This window comes from Acanthaster planci, unplaced genomic scaffold (genome assembly GCF_054643075.1).
Source record: "Acanthaster planci isolate LZ-2023a unplaced genomic scaffold, COTS_SCS Contig1, whole genome shotgun sequence".
Classification (NCBI taxonomy): Eukaryota; Metazoa; Echinodermata; class Asteroidea; order Valvatida; family Acanthasteridae; genus Acanthaster; species Acanthaster planci.
In genome coordinates this window covers 97,947-111,692 of record NW_028257625.1, presented here as the reverse complement: position 1 = coordinate 111,692, position 13,746 = coordinate 97,947, and the positions used below count along the sequence as shown (strand labels likewise).

Sequence of the window (13,746 nt, the reverse complement as noted above, 5' to 3'; positions counted from 1 at the left end):
TGCAACTTCATCAGAAGTGGACCCAGCGGGAACAAAATCTTCAAGTTGGAAATCTGGTCCTGGTGGCTGATGAGAATGTGTCTCGCGGTCGTTGGCCTTTGGGAAGAATCAGCCAAACCTACCCAGACCATGAGGGCAGCGTCTAATGGAGAGCTACCTGAGACGACCGATCACCAAGCTGTGCCTCGTAGATTGTGCCAAGAACTAAGCCTGAGCTTTCAAGCTGTGTCAGGATGTTACATGAGGTTTTGGAAATGAACATCTTACCAGCTGATTCATTGGGGCTGGGAATGTAACGTTGACCTGCCAGATTTGTAATTATCATAGTTTTTATAGGATGCCCCATTTATTCAGTCACAAGATTCAGGCCAAGGGCCGCGCATGTTATACTTTCTTGTCATGGTTGAAAAGGGTTAACGTTAATTTCCAGAAACAGGTGTAATTTCCCCCGCTCGACACAATCGGTATGTATTAGGTCCAAAATGTTAGAAATCATAAAATATAAACCTTGAAGAGTTCAATTCAAGTGTACTTGGGGCATTTAGCGAGGTTAAAGGTGTAAATTTGGATGAATATTTGGGCATAGAATCAGACTTTATTGGAGAGCTTTAAAGTGTAGTGTACACGTATAGGGTTGAAATCTCGGTTTGTTAGATTGTTGGTTTATTACAGTGAACCACACAACTGCACAACCACGTACACCTTATGACAGTGGTTATACTAACATCATTTGAAGTGGAAAAATAAACAGATAAAGAGTTTGGACAGTCATATTTTCCCATGTTGTAAGCTTAAGTCCACTTTGTGGAATGGCATCTGACGCTTACAGATTAAATGTTTAATTTACATAGTTATCCAAGGTTCGTCACGAGTGAAATGTAAGTTTTCAGATAAGGAAGTGTCTTGTCTGTCAATACGGGCGATTCACAACAGTGCGCCTCTAAGAGTTTGCAAAGCGTTGGCCAACCACAATGCGCGAAATCTGTCGACTCAATGCGGGTTTGGAAAGGGTCGACAGATTTTGCAAACCAACATCGGCAGAAAGGTTTTAACTTAAAAGTCTGTGGGGGGGGCAAGACCAAGATCTTGAATATTAATGCTCTGGTATTGTCCAATCAAAATCACGACTTGCAGCTCATTCATCCCGCATTGACCAGTCATGTTCATTTTCAGCCTGTGGAGTGACTGGTGCCCTTAAAAAGACAAGTAAGTGTAATTTCTTCTTCTTAAAACATTTGAAAACTTGATGAGTTGATGAGGAGATACATAAAAACATTTACATGTAGTAGAAAAATGTAATTTGATTTCTGACTGATTCACTTCCCCCATAGGGTTGTGCACAAAATACATTTCTTGTTTGTCATCCAAACTCATAGTGCATTGCGAACGTCAAAAGGGTTATTAATGATATTCTGCGCGATAACACGATTTTAACATAGGGTTTGCCAATTAAAAAGATGAAATAGAGCAGTTAATTTTTGGACACTCGCTCGACCGTCGATGAATCACTTCGCGTGTAGTGAGAATACGTGTGGCATGGTGGAAACACTGGGCGATATCACAAATATATCGCGCTGGGAAAACACGTTGAGACAAATCAGTAATCTCGCCAAGTATGACGTCACGGATTGACTTGCCAGCTTGAATGCCTCCTCGTCTTGGGCTGTTGTTATTGTGGAGAGTCAGCATACTGAGCAGTCACCATATCGAGCAGTTTTCAGCTTCGCCACATATCACGCTGCATAACAATTTCCGTCATTGCCGTCGCAGTCATTGCTATCTGTGTAAATACGGGTGATTAATTAACAATGCAGTACATGCGTCACCAAGAGGCTGTCATGGAGACGCCAATTTTCACAGTGCATTAAAGTGGTCAATATCAGGCATAATTTCCCCTCCTGTGAAGCACTTTTGAATAATGCTATACTGAATTCCGAGTATCTTTATTTTAACATCATTGGTATGCTTGCTTGATATCATTTTGCAACAAGAGTAATCATGGCAGAACTCAGGGTAGAGATCATTTGCACTGAACGTCAACTTTCCCCACAATACTTTGCTGCCCTCCCGTCTGTGATGCCATGCCTTGTCCGAGTTGCGAGTGTTGGGGCTTCGTCTTTTGCCATTACCCTTTGCCATTAATGGCTTTTGAATTGACACCACGTAGATTACAGTGTCGTTTGGGGGGATACGGTCTGGGGTCAAACATTACGGAGGAAAATGTCGTCAAGAAATTAATCTAAAAACAAGCTTAAGACTTGAAGTGTAGACAAAGCAACAAATTGAAAGCTTTGTACTTTTTATTTAAATAAACAAAACTGTGTATTTTGCTTGCCACTACTTAATTCTACTGTGTAGACTAAGACATAATTATTCAACAAGTCTTTCGAAAAACATTATATTTCATCAAATTTTGTCAACATTAATCATACAGACCCCAACAAAGCTTACAACATATACCTTTTTGGTATACCACAAACAGACAGAATATGAAAATACCAAGAACCGACATCTCAGATTGCCGCCATGTACGTCAAGAAAGTCGGCTACTAGAGCCACTAAAACTATCATGTGCTTAATATTAGACAAGTGTAAAGGGTTATCAGTTCTTGAACAAGACTGTCCATGTTACATAATTTATGCCAAAAAAGGGTAACAATTTCAGTGGCATCTGAAATACAATGGCAAGCAAATCTTTGTTAATTCTTTACAAAGATTAAAGATTATCTTTGTGCCGATCGTGTTTGTTGACTTTGTGGCGGGCTGTGAGAAGTGCAGGAAACTGGGAACAAAAGTTACACATGTACACAAAACATCAACATACACACACTGAATGAGAAATACATTATTTTTAAAATAATTTCCTCAGTGTAAAATCGCAGATTGCCCATCTTCATGAAGTGCTGCCGACCTGAGCTCAGCTGGTCTGCAGTGGCAATTACCCTGGGAACAAAGATTTCTTTTCACCGGGGTGAACAATTGAGAGAAGTCAGTGGCACTGCGAAACGGGACCCCCTGCTGACGCAATTAGATCGGAGGTGGTGTTGCAGATGTTCCTGCAAAGTTTCCTCATGCTACTTCCTCATACCTCATAATGGGAGCTTTTGTGCATCGAATGAAAGACACAGGTTTCAATCCACAGCCCAGACGTATGCTGAAAGGTCATTCGGAAATGTATACCTAAACTTCTTTCGAGTCCCTCACGGGGGCAATGAACTTGATTTGAAAGGTTGTCTGTTTGCCAACAAAGAGACCCTCAAAGAGCCATTATGCCAGAAGTCTAGCAAACGGTATTGTGATATTTTCCTCACTGCATGCAGTTTCATGTATTTGCAAAGTAATCAAGCTGGGTTATATTGCCACTTACACTGTAATTTTGAAATTAACAAACTATATGTACATATAATATAACCCACACACACAGATACTTAAAACGTAGGGCAAAAGACGTTGGGTAAAACTAAACTGTCCAGACATTTCCTAACAGTTGGTCATTGTCCAACAGATTTACCCAACGGTTGAACACCTTGTGACCAGAAGTTGGGAAGTAGATACATTTACGCCAATTTAGGACACACTTGGTCAAAACTGACCTTTTTAAAACAATATGAGAATCTACGTGCTCTTTTCAACATGAAAATTTATAACCCACGCTAGGGTAATATGTGCGGCTCATTAAACTCCAAGTAAATAAATAAATGCATGCGAGCGAAAAAGACTCCCTCTTTTAGCTGAAGAGCAAAAAAGGGCCTTTTCCATTAAATGTGCAGATTAGAGAGGTGCATGCATGCATGCTAAACGCAGCCGTCAAGACTGTGGGCACGGTGTACAGAACTGCTAACCATTAAACCTCGTGCGTTGAAGGTTAATCAAGACTGTAGTATATCCCTTTTCTGATAATTCAGCACACGTTTCTCGAAACTAAATGAATTCGGCCATGTCTTGAGGTTAGAAAGTGACAATTTGTTGTCTTGTACTCGTGTCAAATCATACTAGTACAGAGTTACGTCATTGGTTTAAAGGGTAGCTGCAATCAGTGTGCTTGATTGAAAACCTGTAAAACGAAAACTTTGTGCCTCAGCAAACCTTATTTCCAATTTTCATTATTTCAAAGGGTATTTTAATGCTCAGGGGTTTTATGCTAATGAATATTTCCATATTCATGAGCAAAACTGTGATGTCACCTCAGGAAGAAGCCTCAATGTTACATTGGGTTGTACACACAAAAAGTTCTTTGTTTTTGTAGATTTTCTTGGACTAGGTTATCTCTTCTTTGCTGATTCATTGTTTTTTATGTGCACAGCAATAAGAAACCATCGATCTCTCTCTCCTCAGAAATGCTTTTAATTAGTAAATTGTGGGTTCACAATTTGAACCGAAATAACTATGTACTGAACCATGTCTTCTCTAGATGACTTCACAGCAACAGTACCCTCAGTTGTTTGGAAAAATATGGATAATTTAATTGTTTAAAAGTGTGCACTTTTCTATGCATGTAACCAAATAGAAGCGTGGAAGAGTTTTCATACACTGAAGAAAAGTACATAGATGCAGAAAAGTTGTGTCGAGGAAAAATTCATTGCAGCTACACTTTAAGCAACTTTGTCAAGCAGTTGTAGTAGCGCGCATGCGCCTGCTGTATTTGCATATTTCATGGGAAAGATCTATTCCGGGTATTGTAAGCAAACCTGTTCATTATCACGATCACAGAATTCCTTTGATTACAGTCAAGCTTTTTCCAAACCTAAACAACTCTCCTGATATGGCCGTGATTGATGCCTGTCGTTCGCGAGCGAGGGTTGGAAACTGTTCATTTTCTTACTTATGCTAAACGGGTCGGATCCTCGCTGGTAACGGGTGGGATGCCTGTTCCCTAAATACAAAGGTCCAGTGACGGTTCTTCTGGTTTGGCTTTCTCTGGGTCGGTCGGTGGCAGGGCAATCTGGCCGATTCCTGCGCTTGCAGGAAGCCTTCTTACGAGTTTTGGAGGGGACTGTAAGAAACAAGCCCACGGGGATGAAGAGCAGCCCATGCAGCGCCCCCAGGGAGATCACCAGGAACATGGTCTTGAAGAAGGTGCGGAAGATGTAGGAGTCTGTGAAGATAAGAACCAGCACGCCGAGTATGGTGGAGACAGACCCCTGCACGATGGGCATGCCCAGAGAGTATAGTGCACGGATGACGCTCTCGCGGCGGGAGCTAGTGTCGGCTGACGTGTAAGCGTAGCTGACATGAGCGGAGTAGTCCACACTGAAACCTATGCAGATGATAATGTTAGTCATGGCGATAGAATCGAGGTTGACCTGCCACAAAGTCATGAGTCCAATCACCCCTGTGACAATTGAGGCAATAGAAAGAGTGACCAAGAGGGAGCAGACTGGATGGGGTATCATCAGCACAGCTACGATGAGCATGGCCCCTACTGCGATGCCTATATTCTGGAACGTATTGGGCAGGATTTGCAGGTACTGATCGTAAAAGATGAAGAGCGGGTGATAAACAATGGCTGGTAGTTCAGCCTCTTCCGCTATGCGCCTCAGATCGGTCATCATGTACCTCTTCCTGTCCTCAGAGTCCAGGTCTTTTGAAGCAACAAAGAAGCGCGACGCCAGAATGGTCTGGTTGTCGTCACTGAAGGCTATATCCAGCGCGTACCGTCGGAACGCTGGGATTTGCAGGAACGTATTGCGTAGGACGTCCATGAATTGGGACCTGGTGGGGTTACTGAGGTGGATGGAGTCTAGGAAGTTTAGATAGTCTCGCAGCCAGGACACGGTCAGGTTCTGATCTTTTCCGAACGTGTACTCGCTTGCCTCAATCTTTGTTAAAGTCTCCTCCATGAAGTCTTGTATGAGCGGATTCCAAAAGTCTCTTGGCTCCGTGAACACTAATGCGATAGGTGGGCCGTACTCCGTAAAATAGGTGTTTTCAGCTTCTAAATGAGCGGCTACGTAGGAGCTATCCCGAGCGAGGTTACGAAGGTTGAGCCCTTCGCGGACATGGATGCATCCGTAGATGGCGCCGCCCAGATAGGCTAGAAACAGCACTACTGTCAGGATCACCATCCACCAATGTGTGATGAAGGGACCGTAGTAATTCTTGAAGAAAAGCATGAGGGCATGGTCATTGGTATCACCTTCGTCCCTGTCAGAAGCTTGCTGGGAGGAACCACCAGCGCAGAATACAGTGTAGGCTGTGGATTTTGATTCACTTTTGGGTTTGACTTTGATACACGACATACAATGCCGGTTAGCTGCCTCGCGTTGGCCGGTCAGCACCATGCAGGCGCCAAAGAAAGTGATCTGATAAGCGTAGTCAAAGATGACAGCTATGCCCGTGTACATGCAGAATATGCGGACGGATCTGAAGAACGTGATGGCGCCAATTCCAAAGGCCAGAGCGTCTGTAATGGACGTGATGGTTATAGACATGGCAGCTTCAGAGAAGGCATGGCGCATGCGTTTTTCCACTGGCCATCGGGTATCAGTCTGTCGCCAGGCAGCCAACATGATGAACATGTCATCTAGTCCAATACCTGTAGATAAAAATGAAAAGAAATGACAACATATCGTAGTTCTGCATAATCATCATACATGTAGCAGTGGTTGTATTTGTATTCCTCACGAGGGCTATCAAAATAAACAGTGCATTCATTTTTGCTTCTGCGTTAACTATCACAAATCTTTAGCATTGTTGTTACTCATGCTTAATCGCATACAAAAACGGTTGCACACAATTGAATGGATGATTATCCGAAACAGAAAAAGACAACAAAAGAGAACCGAAGATGCAGGGACTAGTAGTGGGAAAGAACTTAAGAAAGCAGGAACTGGACCGATTCAGCAAATGCTAAATTTTTACCGCTGCAAATTGTCATTTAGGTGAATTTATCTCTCACAAAAATAATTCATTCTTCAAACTCTTGGGAGAACTGTTCACATATTTGCACAGTTCTTGCCACTTTTGTCTTGTCACAAAAAGTACTCACCGAGGATGAGAAATGGTGAGGAGCCGACAACATTGATGTAAGGAATGCCGACATAGCTCATGAGACCAAACGTTGACAGCACAGCCAGGCCGGCGGATACCACCCCAAAGTTGGCCAGTAAGGGCTTGCTTCGCACCCAGTCCATCATCACGCAGGAACAGACGCTGAAAGCAATCAGGATAGTGAATGTTACGGCAAAGTCCTTCACCACTCCGGAGCTGGCGTTGTCAAGCTCCGTCTCGATGGAGGTGGACACCTCCCGAGTAACGCTGACGACGGAAGAGGTGAATGCCTCCATGACTTCTAAAAACTTTTCCTCCCATAGGGCGCTTCGCTGGTCCTCGGTGCTGTCTTTGAACCGTAAGAAGTAGGACAACATAATTACATCGGCAGAGAGTACCTCATCTTGAGAGCCTGATTTGAATGTTACTCGTCCTAGTCCTCCGCCAAGAAAATAAGAAACGGTTTTGCCGGCTGGTGTGTAGAGGGGAAACTTGAGAGAGATTAACGGCACATTGGAGGAGTTGTAATCATATACGGCTAGTATGGGGTTCTCGTTACAAACGCCGTCCCATTTGATGCAGAGATCGGTGAATTTGTATTCCTGCTTGTCGTGTTGGATGGTAATGTTCATGATCTGCTCGTGTAGATTGAAGATGTCCTCCATGGCAGCTTGTGTCAGGATATTCTGGCCATCCTTCTGCCGTATGGTCACACTCCCTTCCCGAGGCAGTCTCGACAGATGTGACACCAACGTGTCGTTGTCACCGTGTTCGGCGAACAGTGTTTCCACTGTGTTCCTGTCCGTCTTCGCTTGCCCATTTTCCGGAGTGTACACATTCTCTATGTCGTTTTCCTCCGCCAGGAACATCATCCCGGCACCCAGTGCGCCGGTCAACAGTAGCGGAAGGACAAGAAAGGGATACGGGTGTCGGGCGATGAAACCCCCGTAATAGTAGAAGAATGACTTGATGACTTTTTCGATGCAATTGTTCGCCATCTTACTATTTGGCACTGGAGTACGCAAAAAAACTTGCCGTTGCCTCACAACTCTCCTGGCGCAGATTTTTTATTTTAATTTCGTTGTGTCCTTGCTAGGCAGTTCAGTGTGTGTTCTGTCAAGTGGGAAAAACAAACTCAGTTTAATATTGGCTTACTCCGGTTCGTTGGACATTCAGTGTGTATCGGCGGCTGTGTGAATGTATTTTTCAGTGCTTGTATTGTGTACTTCTTACGTGGCTTAATCAATCTATAGTAACCCAACAAGGTAAACTCTATTGAATTCCAAACCAAAAAGGAAAAATAACATTTTTTTAAATCCCCATGCAGAGTTAAGTCAGACATCTCAGCGTGTGTTGAATGTTGTTCTCCACGTCAAAGGAAATAAAGAAGTGATTGTAAAGGTTTTGTTACATGCACACAGCGCCCAAACGAATGGACCATGATTCACATATGCCTTCACAGCAAACGCCTCGAGGCCCCAATCCGTTTGTCAAAGGATTGCCATCATCTACGCAGTGTACTCAGTAGCCTAAGTAACGATTTCTTCACTCAATATTGCACTCATGAATTACCTGCATAGTTGGCGACTATACAGGCTCATTTTCATAAGGAAGACCCAATCCAACCCATACCGCTCACCTAATCAACTCGCCCGGTTGGCTGAGTACTTAAACTTACCTCATTGGAACTTTCTGTTATAATTAGACAGGAGTAAAACTCAACCGTTCCCGTCAATAAAATGTAAAAAAGTTAAATTTACTCATGAAGAGTGGTCTCTCCTTGAAAATTTACTGCACAGACGGCGACCTTTCCTTTAGAGTTTTTAGTACCAGCAAATTTAAAGCAAACCTCCCTTACAGAAAAGAATATTTAATGAAGACATTTATAAAACGATTGGGAAAAATCTATCTGGTGATGTTGCTTCGACACTTTCCGCTAAAAGTCAAACAGAGGAGCTGAGAATATGCCAATATTGATCACTACCAACATGTTACATGTATCGTACTGTAACCATTTCCTTTTAATTATGTACGCGGTACATTATTGTTTCGGCGGTACGTACATTTTACAGTCGTATTGCCGTGGTCGTTTCCGGACGGACACAACATGCTCTTTCGTCATTGTATTTGAGACTATCCATCATCTTCACCTAAACTTCTGACCTCTGCATATCTTTCACAGAAATTTCTAGGCAAGAAATGCATCCCAAAGATGTGTAAAGTCGGTAAGCTTTTCTTTCAAAACACTGATGTGCAGAAACAGGAAGTCTAAATTGTGCATTCAATGGTTACAAACTCTTCAGTCGAGCTGAACACTTGTCTGCACGTTGCGCATTAACATACGGACCTTCATCTTACCTCCTTGCTTGTCGTGGCAATGTCTTCAGAGTCGTGTACTGCACATTAATAGCCTCCGTCCCAATACAACACACAGCACGGATCGGTGAGTTTTAAGACCATAAGTAAACATGCTGTTTCAGAGCGCAACACCGGCGCACAAATAAAATCTTCAAGGGCTTTTGTACCGGTACATGAAGGCAAATTTGTCAGGGAATCACCCACACACGTCCTGTGAACCAGCATATTGACGGCTGAATAACGAACGTCGTTATAATTATGCATTTTTTGCCCGCGGAGAGTCTGGCTCGCAGTGACTCTAATTATGTGCCAAACCTGGAAACTACCATGTTCCTTGAATGCCATCCACGTTGTTAGACACTAAACAATTTTTCACCTCATGCTATTGTAATGCTGAAAGCAAGGTGTTTATATGAACTATCCTGCCAAGTCTCCTTAAAATTTAGATGACGACTTCACCAGGGGCATGATGTCGTTCAGTCGAGTTACCATAGCCGACATGACCATTTGACAAGTCTTAATAAATAAGTCGTCATTTACAGCCGAGCTGTAATTTTGACTTCAGGAAATCGGCTTGACGATTTGATTCATCATAACAAGACGCCAATTTTACTGTTGCAAAGTGGACATGGCAAAATAGGTCGTGTCCATAAGTTGTCGTGCTACCCATGATATGCCAGCACGACGTGATCTTGTTATCTAAATAGTTAATGGCACCCAGGGAGCTCCGTAGAAAATATACACGACCATTATAGGTGCATACCACTAAATGGCTAGATTTCTGCGCACGACCTCATTAATATTCGTGATTACACGGGTTACTTGCCATAAGAGGTACCAATATTGAATCAATCGTAAAGGTTTTCTATAAATTGCAAATTTGAGATTTGAGGCTTCGACCTTCAACTTGTGGTCCTATTTTGGAGGCGCAGGAGCCTACATTCAGACGTACCGGAGAGCAGAGTTCTACTACTATTTGGAGGGTAATTTGGGGGATCGTGGTAGCCTGAAAATGTGGCTACCGTTATGAAATTGAAAAGAAAACTTATCTTGTTGTGGCCATTGTCTAAAGCTGAATTTCCAGTGAAACACGTGAGACGACCCTGCTTCTGAGGGTCACCAGGTTGCGCTATTTCTGTCCGATTTTGCTGTTTTCTTTTAGCGCATATTTAGTGTGGTGCATCGATCCTTATCGATGTGGGCGAGCATTGTGATCGCAGTTAATTTGGCCATTTTTGGGTACATTTAACATTCAATCCACAGCTGTTTATAGAGAGAGAAGCACCGACTGCAGACTTTGGAACCGAATCGGCTGTTGCGTGCAGTGCAATATGCAGCTACTGTGTGCTAATTGTCCATTTGCACTGACGCATAGGCCCTAATAGGTCGCAACTCAGCTTTGATTCAACGGTATAAATACCAACAGTCCTCTTTCGATAAGGCATAAATTTCCCACGTGAAGGCTGGGTTCTTACGGCAACGTGTTGCTGCCAACGCGCGAAAATTTATTTCATCTCGTTCGAGTTATCTCGTTCAAAGGATCTTTTTTTACATGACATAGTTATCTTGTTTAAACAACATACGTGTATTTTGTTCTCGTTTAAACGACTTAGTATCTCATTTAAACAACATACATTTTATTACAATTTATTTGGTGATTTGTGCGCGTTGGGGACGTATGTGTTGTCGTGCTCTCGTCTCAAGTTGCATATCTTGTGTGTGTTTTTAACTTGTTTTGAACTTGTCTGCGCACAGTGACTATCCTCTTGTATCTGCTTGTTTGTATCTGTGTGGTCTGCGGAAGTTGGGTTTCTGTGACCGTTTGTGGTGGATTTTGGTTGCTATTTGGTGATTTGCGTCGACGAAACCCGGGCCTTGCTGGTAATTAGCCTTAGGAATAAAACCACGCGTTGGCCCAGACAAGCGCGGGAACAGCCATCTTTGATTTCCTACTCGACCACATCATAGATTTTTTTCCCTATAAATCCCGAACTTGGGACTGATAGTTTCCAGTTTGGGGGTATTTCTCTCACAAAAAGCCCCAAATTGCGGGCCTATTTTGGATAGAGGCGGGCGGCTACATTCAGAACTGAGCACTTAGTTTTAATGCTGTTTTGGGGGTATCTTCCTTGAAAGGCGAATAAAAATTTGTTTTGGGTGGCTAACCCAATGAAATCGAAACGAAAAGTGATCTTCAGGCCATAATCTTGAATTTGCAGTGAAAAAACAGCTGCCAACCTCTTCACGAGAGTCAACAGGCGGTACTATTTCGGTCTGAGTTTGCATGTTTTCTATTATATGGTGCAACGCCGCGCGCGCCGATTTCTATTGCGTCCTCTCGTGCCTTGCGCGATCTTACGCTGCTTCACGAGAGTCAACAGAGGGCGCTATTTCCGTTTGATATTGCCATAATATTAATAGACATAAATAAATTACATGTATGTGTGTGGATTTTGCACTGTTTTGGTGAAGTGCAACCTCAGACTTCAGTCTAGTTTGGTTAGGACAGTACAACCTACAAGAACGATAAGACACAGATAAAACCACTTTGAAAGCTTTAGGGGATATTTTCAAGATTTTGGCTGACGCTACTTTAGTAATAGCCTACTTACGTGTAGGTCATAGGCCTAGAGGGCGTTGACCACGTTGACGCGTGCGCTTGTTGACCATGTTGACGCTACTAGTAATACATGCACATGTAGAAGTGGTAAGTATTGGACATTTTATTTTGGTTGGGGAAGGTTAAGTTGGTCGTGAACATCCGTCTAGTCTGTTATTTGGTTGTTCATCGCCTCCCCTGTGCATGGAGGTGTGTGGGGCGAATTAGTACCCCCCAGAACATGCAGATACTAAGGAAACGTCAAGTCATCCTTGGGGCAAGTCCTCCCAGAGTCAAGTCGTCCCCCAAAATTGAAACCCTGGTCAAGTCATACTCGGGTCAAGTCATCCCCGGGTCAAATCGTTCCAAAGTCAAATCGTCCCAGGGTCAAGTCATCCCCACTACTAGGTTTTTACAAGTGTTGTCTGTGCATGTAATTTTCTTTTTAGGTGCATCAACCATACGTAGAAGCTAGAAGAGAAGGAAAACAAGAGAGAGTCTCGTACATGTACCCACAATTTTCATTCGTTCTATGCAGCTAGCTGGCGGCTTTTGAAATCTATGGTGACCAAGACTTGCCACATACATTTATTAAAAGGGTGATTCCTGGTGTGTGCCAATGTAACACTAACAGCACTTAGGCTTATTCTTTGAATTGTCAAAGTACATGTAATTTGAACATTTTTATATAACGGGTTTGCCCTTACTCAACGTGTATCACGTAGTGGGTACCGTGAACTATTTTCAAGATGTATTTTTTGCATTTTTTTTGCGAAATATAGTTCGCGGTACCGGCTGCTTCATTTGACTCTGACTGGCCAGCCGACCCCGGCAAGCTAGGTGGTCGAGTAGTTAAGACATCTGCACTAGTAAGCAGGAGGTCGTGGGTTCGAGTCCCACCCGAGTAAGCTTGTGAGGTTTTTTTCGCAAGCTCTCGGACAAGCACTGAGCATACAGTGCTTATTAATATACGTTGGGTAAGGGCAAACCCGTTATATATAATAAACATCTCCCCAACGCAAAAATATATCTTGAAAATAATTTGAACATCTTTAAATTTCAAATCTTCCAGTAGTCATAATAAATCACCTTCCAAATAAATTACTGTAGTAAAAACTTGATATATTAAAAATTAAATAAGTTTTCCCTCCAGAAAATGGGTTGCCGCAGTAAAAACTTGGAAAGTAAAAATGGAAATAAATAAATTACCCCTCCAAAATATGAATTGCTGCAGTAAAAACTTCAGGAGTAATTAAAAAAAATATTATCCCCCCAAACTAAATTTCCGCAGTAAAATTGTAATTTAATTATATATATTGGGAACGACTTGACTAGGGGACGACATGACTAGGGGATGACTTGACCAACATTCCCCTGAGAACCGTGGGGTCCGACGTCCGCTCCTCTCCCATGGGGGAGATGAATAATTTATCTAAACAAGTTGTTGGTGATGTCCTCTTTCATATCAGAAAGAAAAGAGAACAGGGATTTTGGTGTTTGAGGGAAATTTGGGGGTAAAATGGCAGCATACATAGGTAACTGCCCCGGAGAGAGCTGTACACAACAAATAAGGGAATGTAGTCTGGTTCCTTGACCTAGATGGAGATTTGTCTTAATGAATCCAAAAGCCTGAGCCGGGTAACCAGACAAAAACAAAATGGCATCATTCGACTGAGTGGTTGTCTTTTGCCAAACTTGGTTTAGAAATCTGAAGTTTTCTTGCTTTTTTAAATATTATCAAAATTTAGTTCCTTAAGGTCAAAATGTCAGTTGGTTTGAGAAAGTGGGATTTGTTTCCT

At 42.7% G+C, this 13,746-nt stretch overlaps 1 protein-coding gene across 3 annotated transcripts; it reads right to left on the bottom strand.

The window, feature by feature from the left end:
- Positions 1–2,258: 2,258 nt before the first annotated feature.
- LOC147795615 (patched domain-containing protein 3-like) lies at positions 2,259–9,847 on the bottom strand. 3 transcript variants are annotated; one of them, XM_087131533.1, is made up of 3 exons: positions 9,338–9,847; positions 6,989–8,103; positions 2,259–6,535 (listed from the first exon to the last, which is right to left on the bottom strand). In XM_087131533.1, the coding sequence occupies exons 2-3, from the start codon at positions 7,986–7,988 to the stop codon at positions 4,728–4,730; spliced, it is 2,808 nt and encodes a 935-aa protein (XP_086987659.1). In that variant the 5' UTR covers positions 7,989–8,103; positions 9,338–9,847; the 3' UTR covers positions 2,259–4,727. The 3 variants fall into 3 exon arrangements, with proteins under 3 accessions (XP_086987659.1, XP_086987658.1, XP_086987660.1); XM_087131532.1 differs by having other exon boundaries at positions 9,349–9,847; XM_087131534.1 differs by lacking the exon at positions 9,338–9,847 and adding an exon at positions 9,054–9,308.
- Between the last annotated feature and the right edge of the window lie 3,899 nt (positions 9,848–13,746).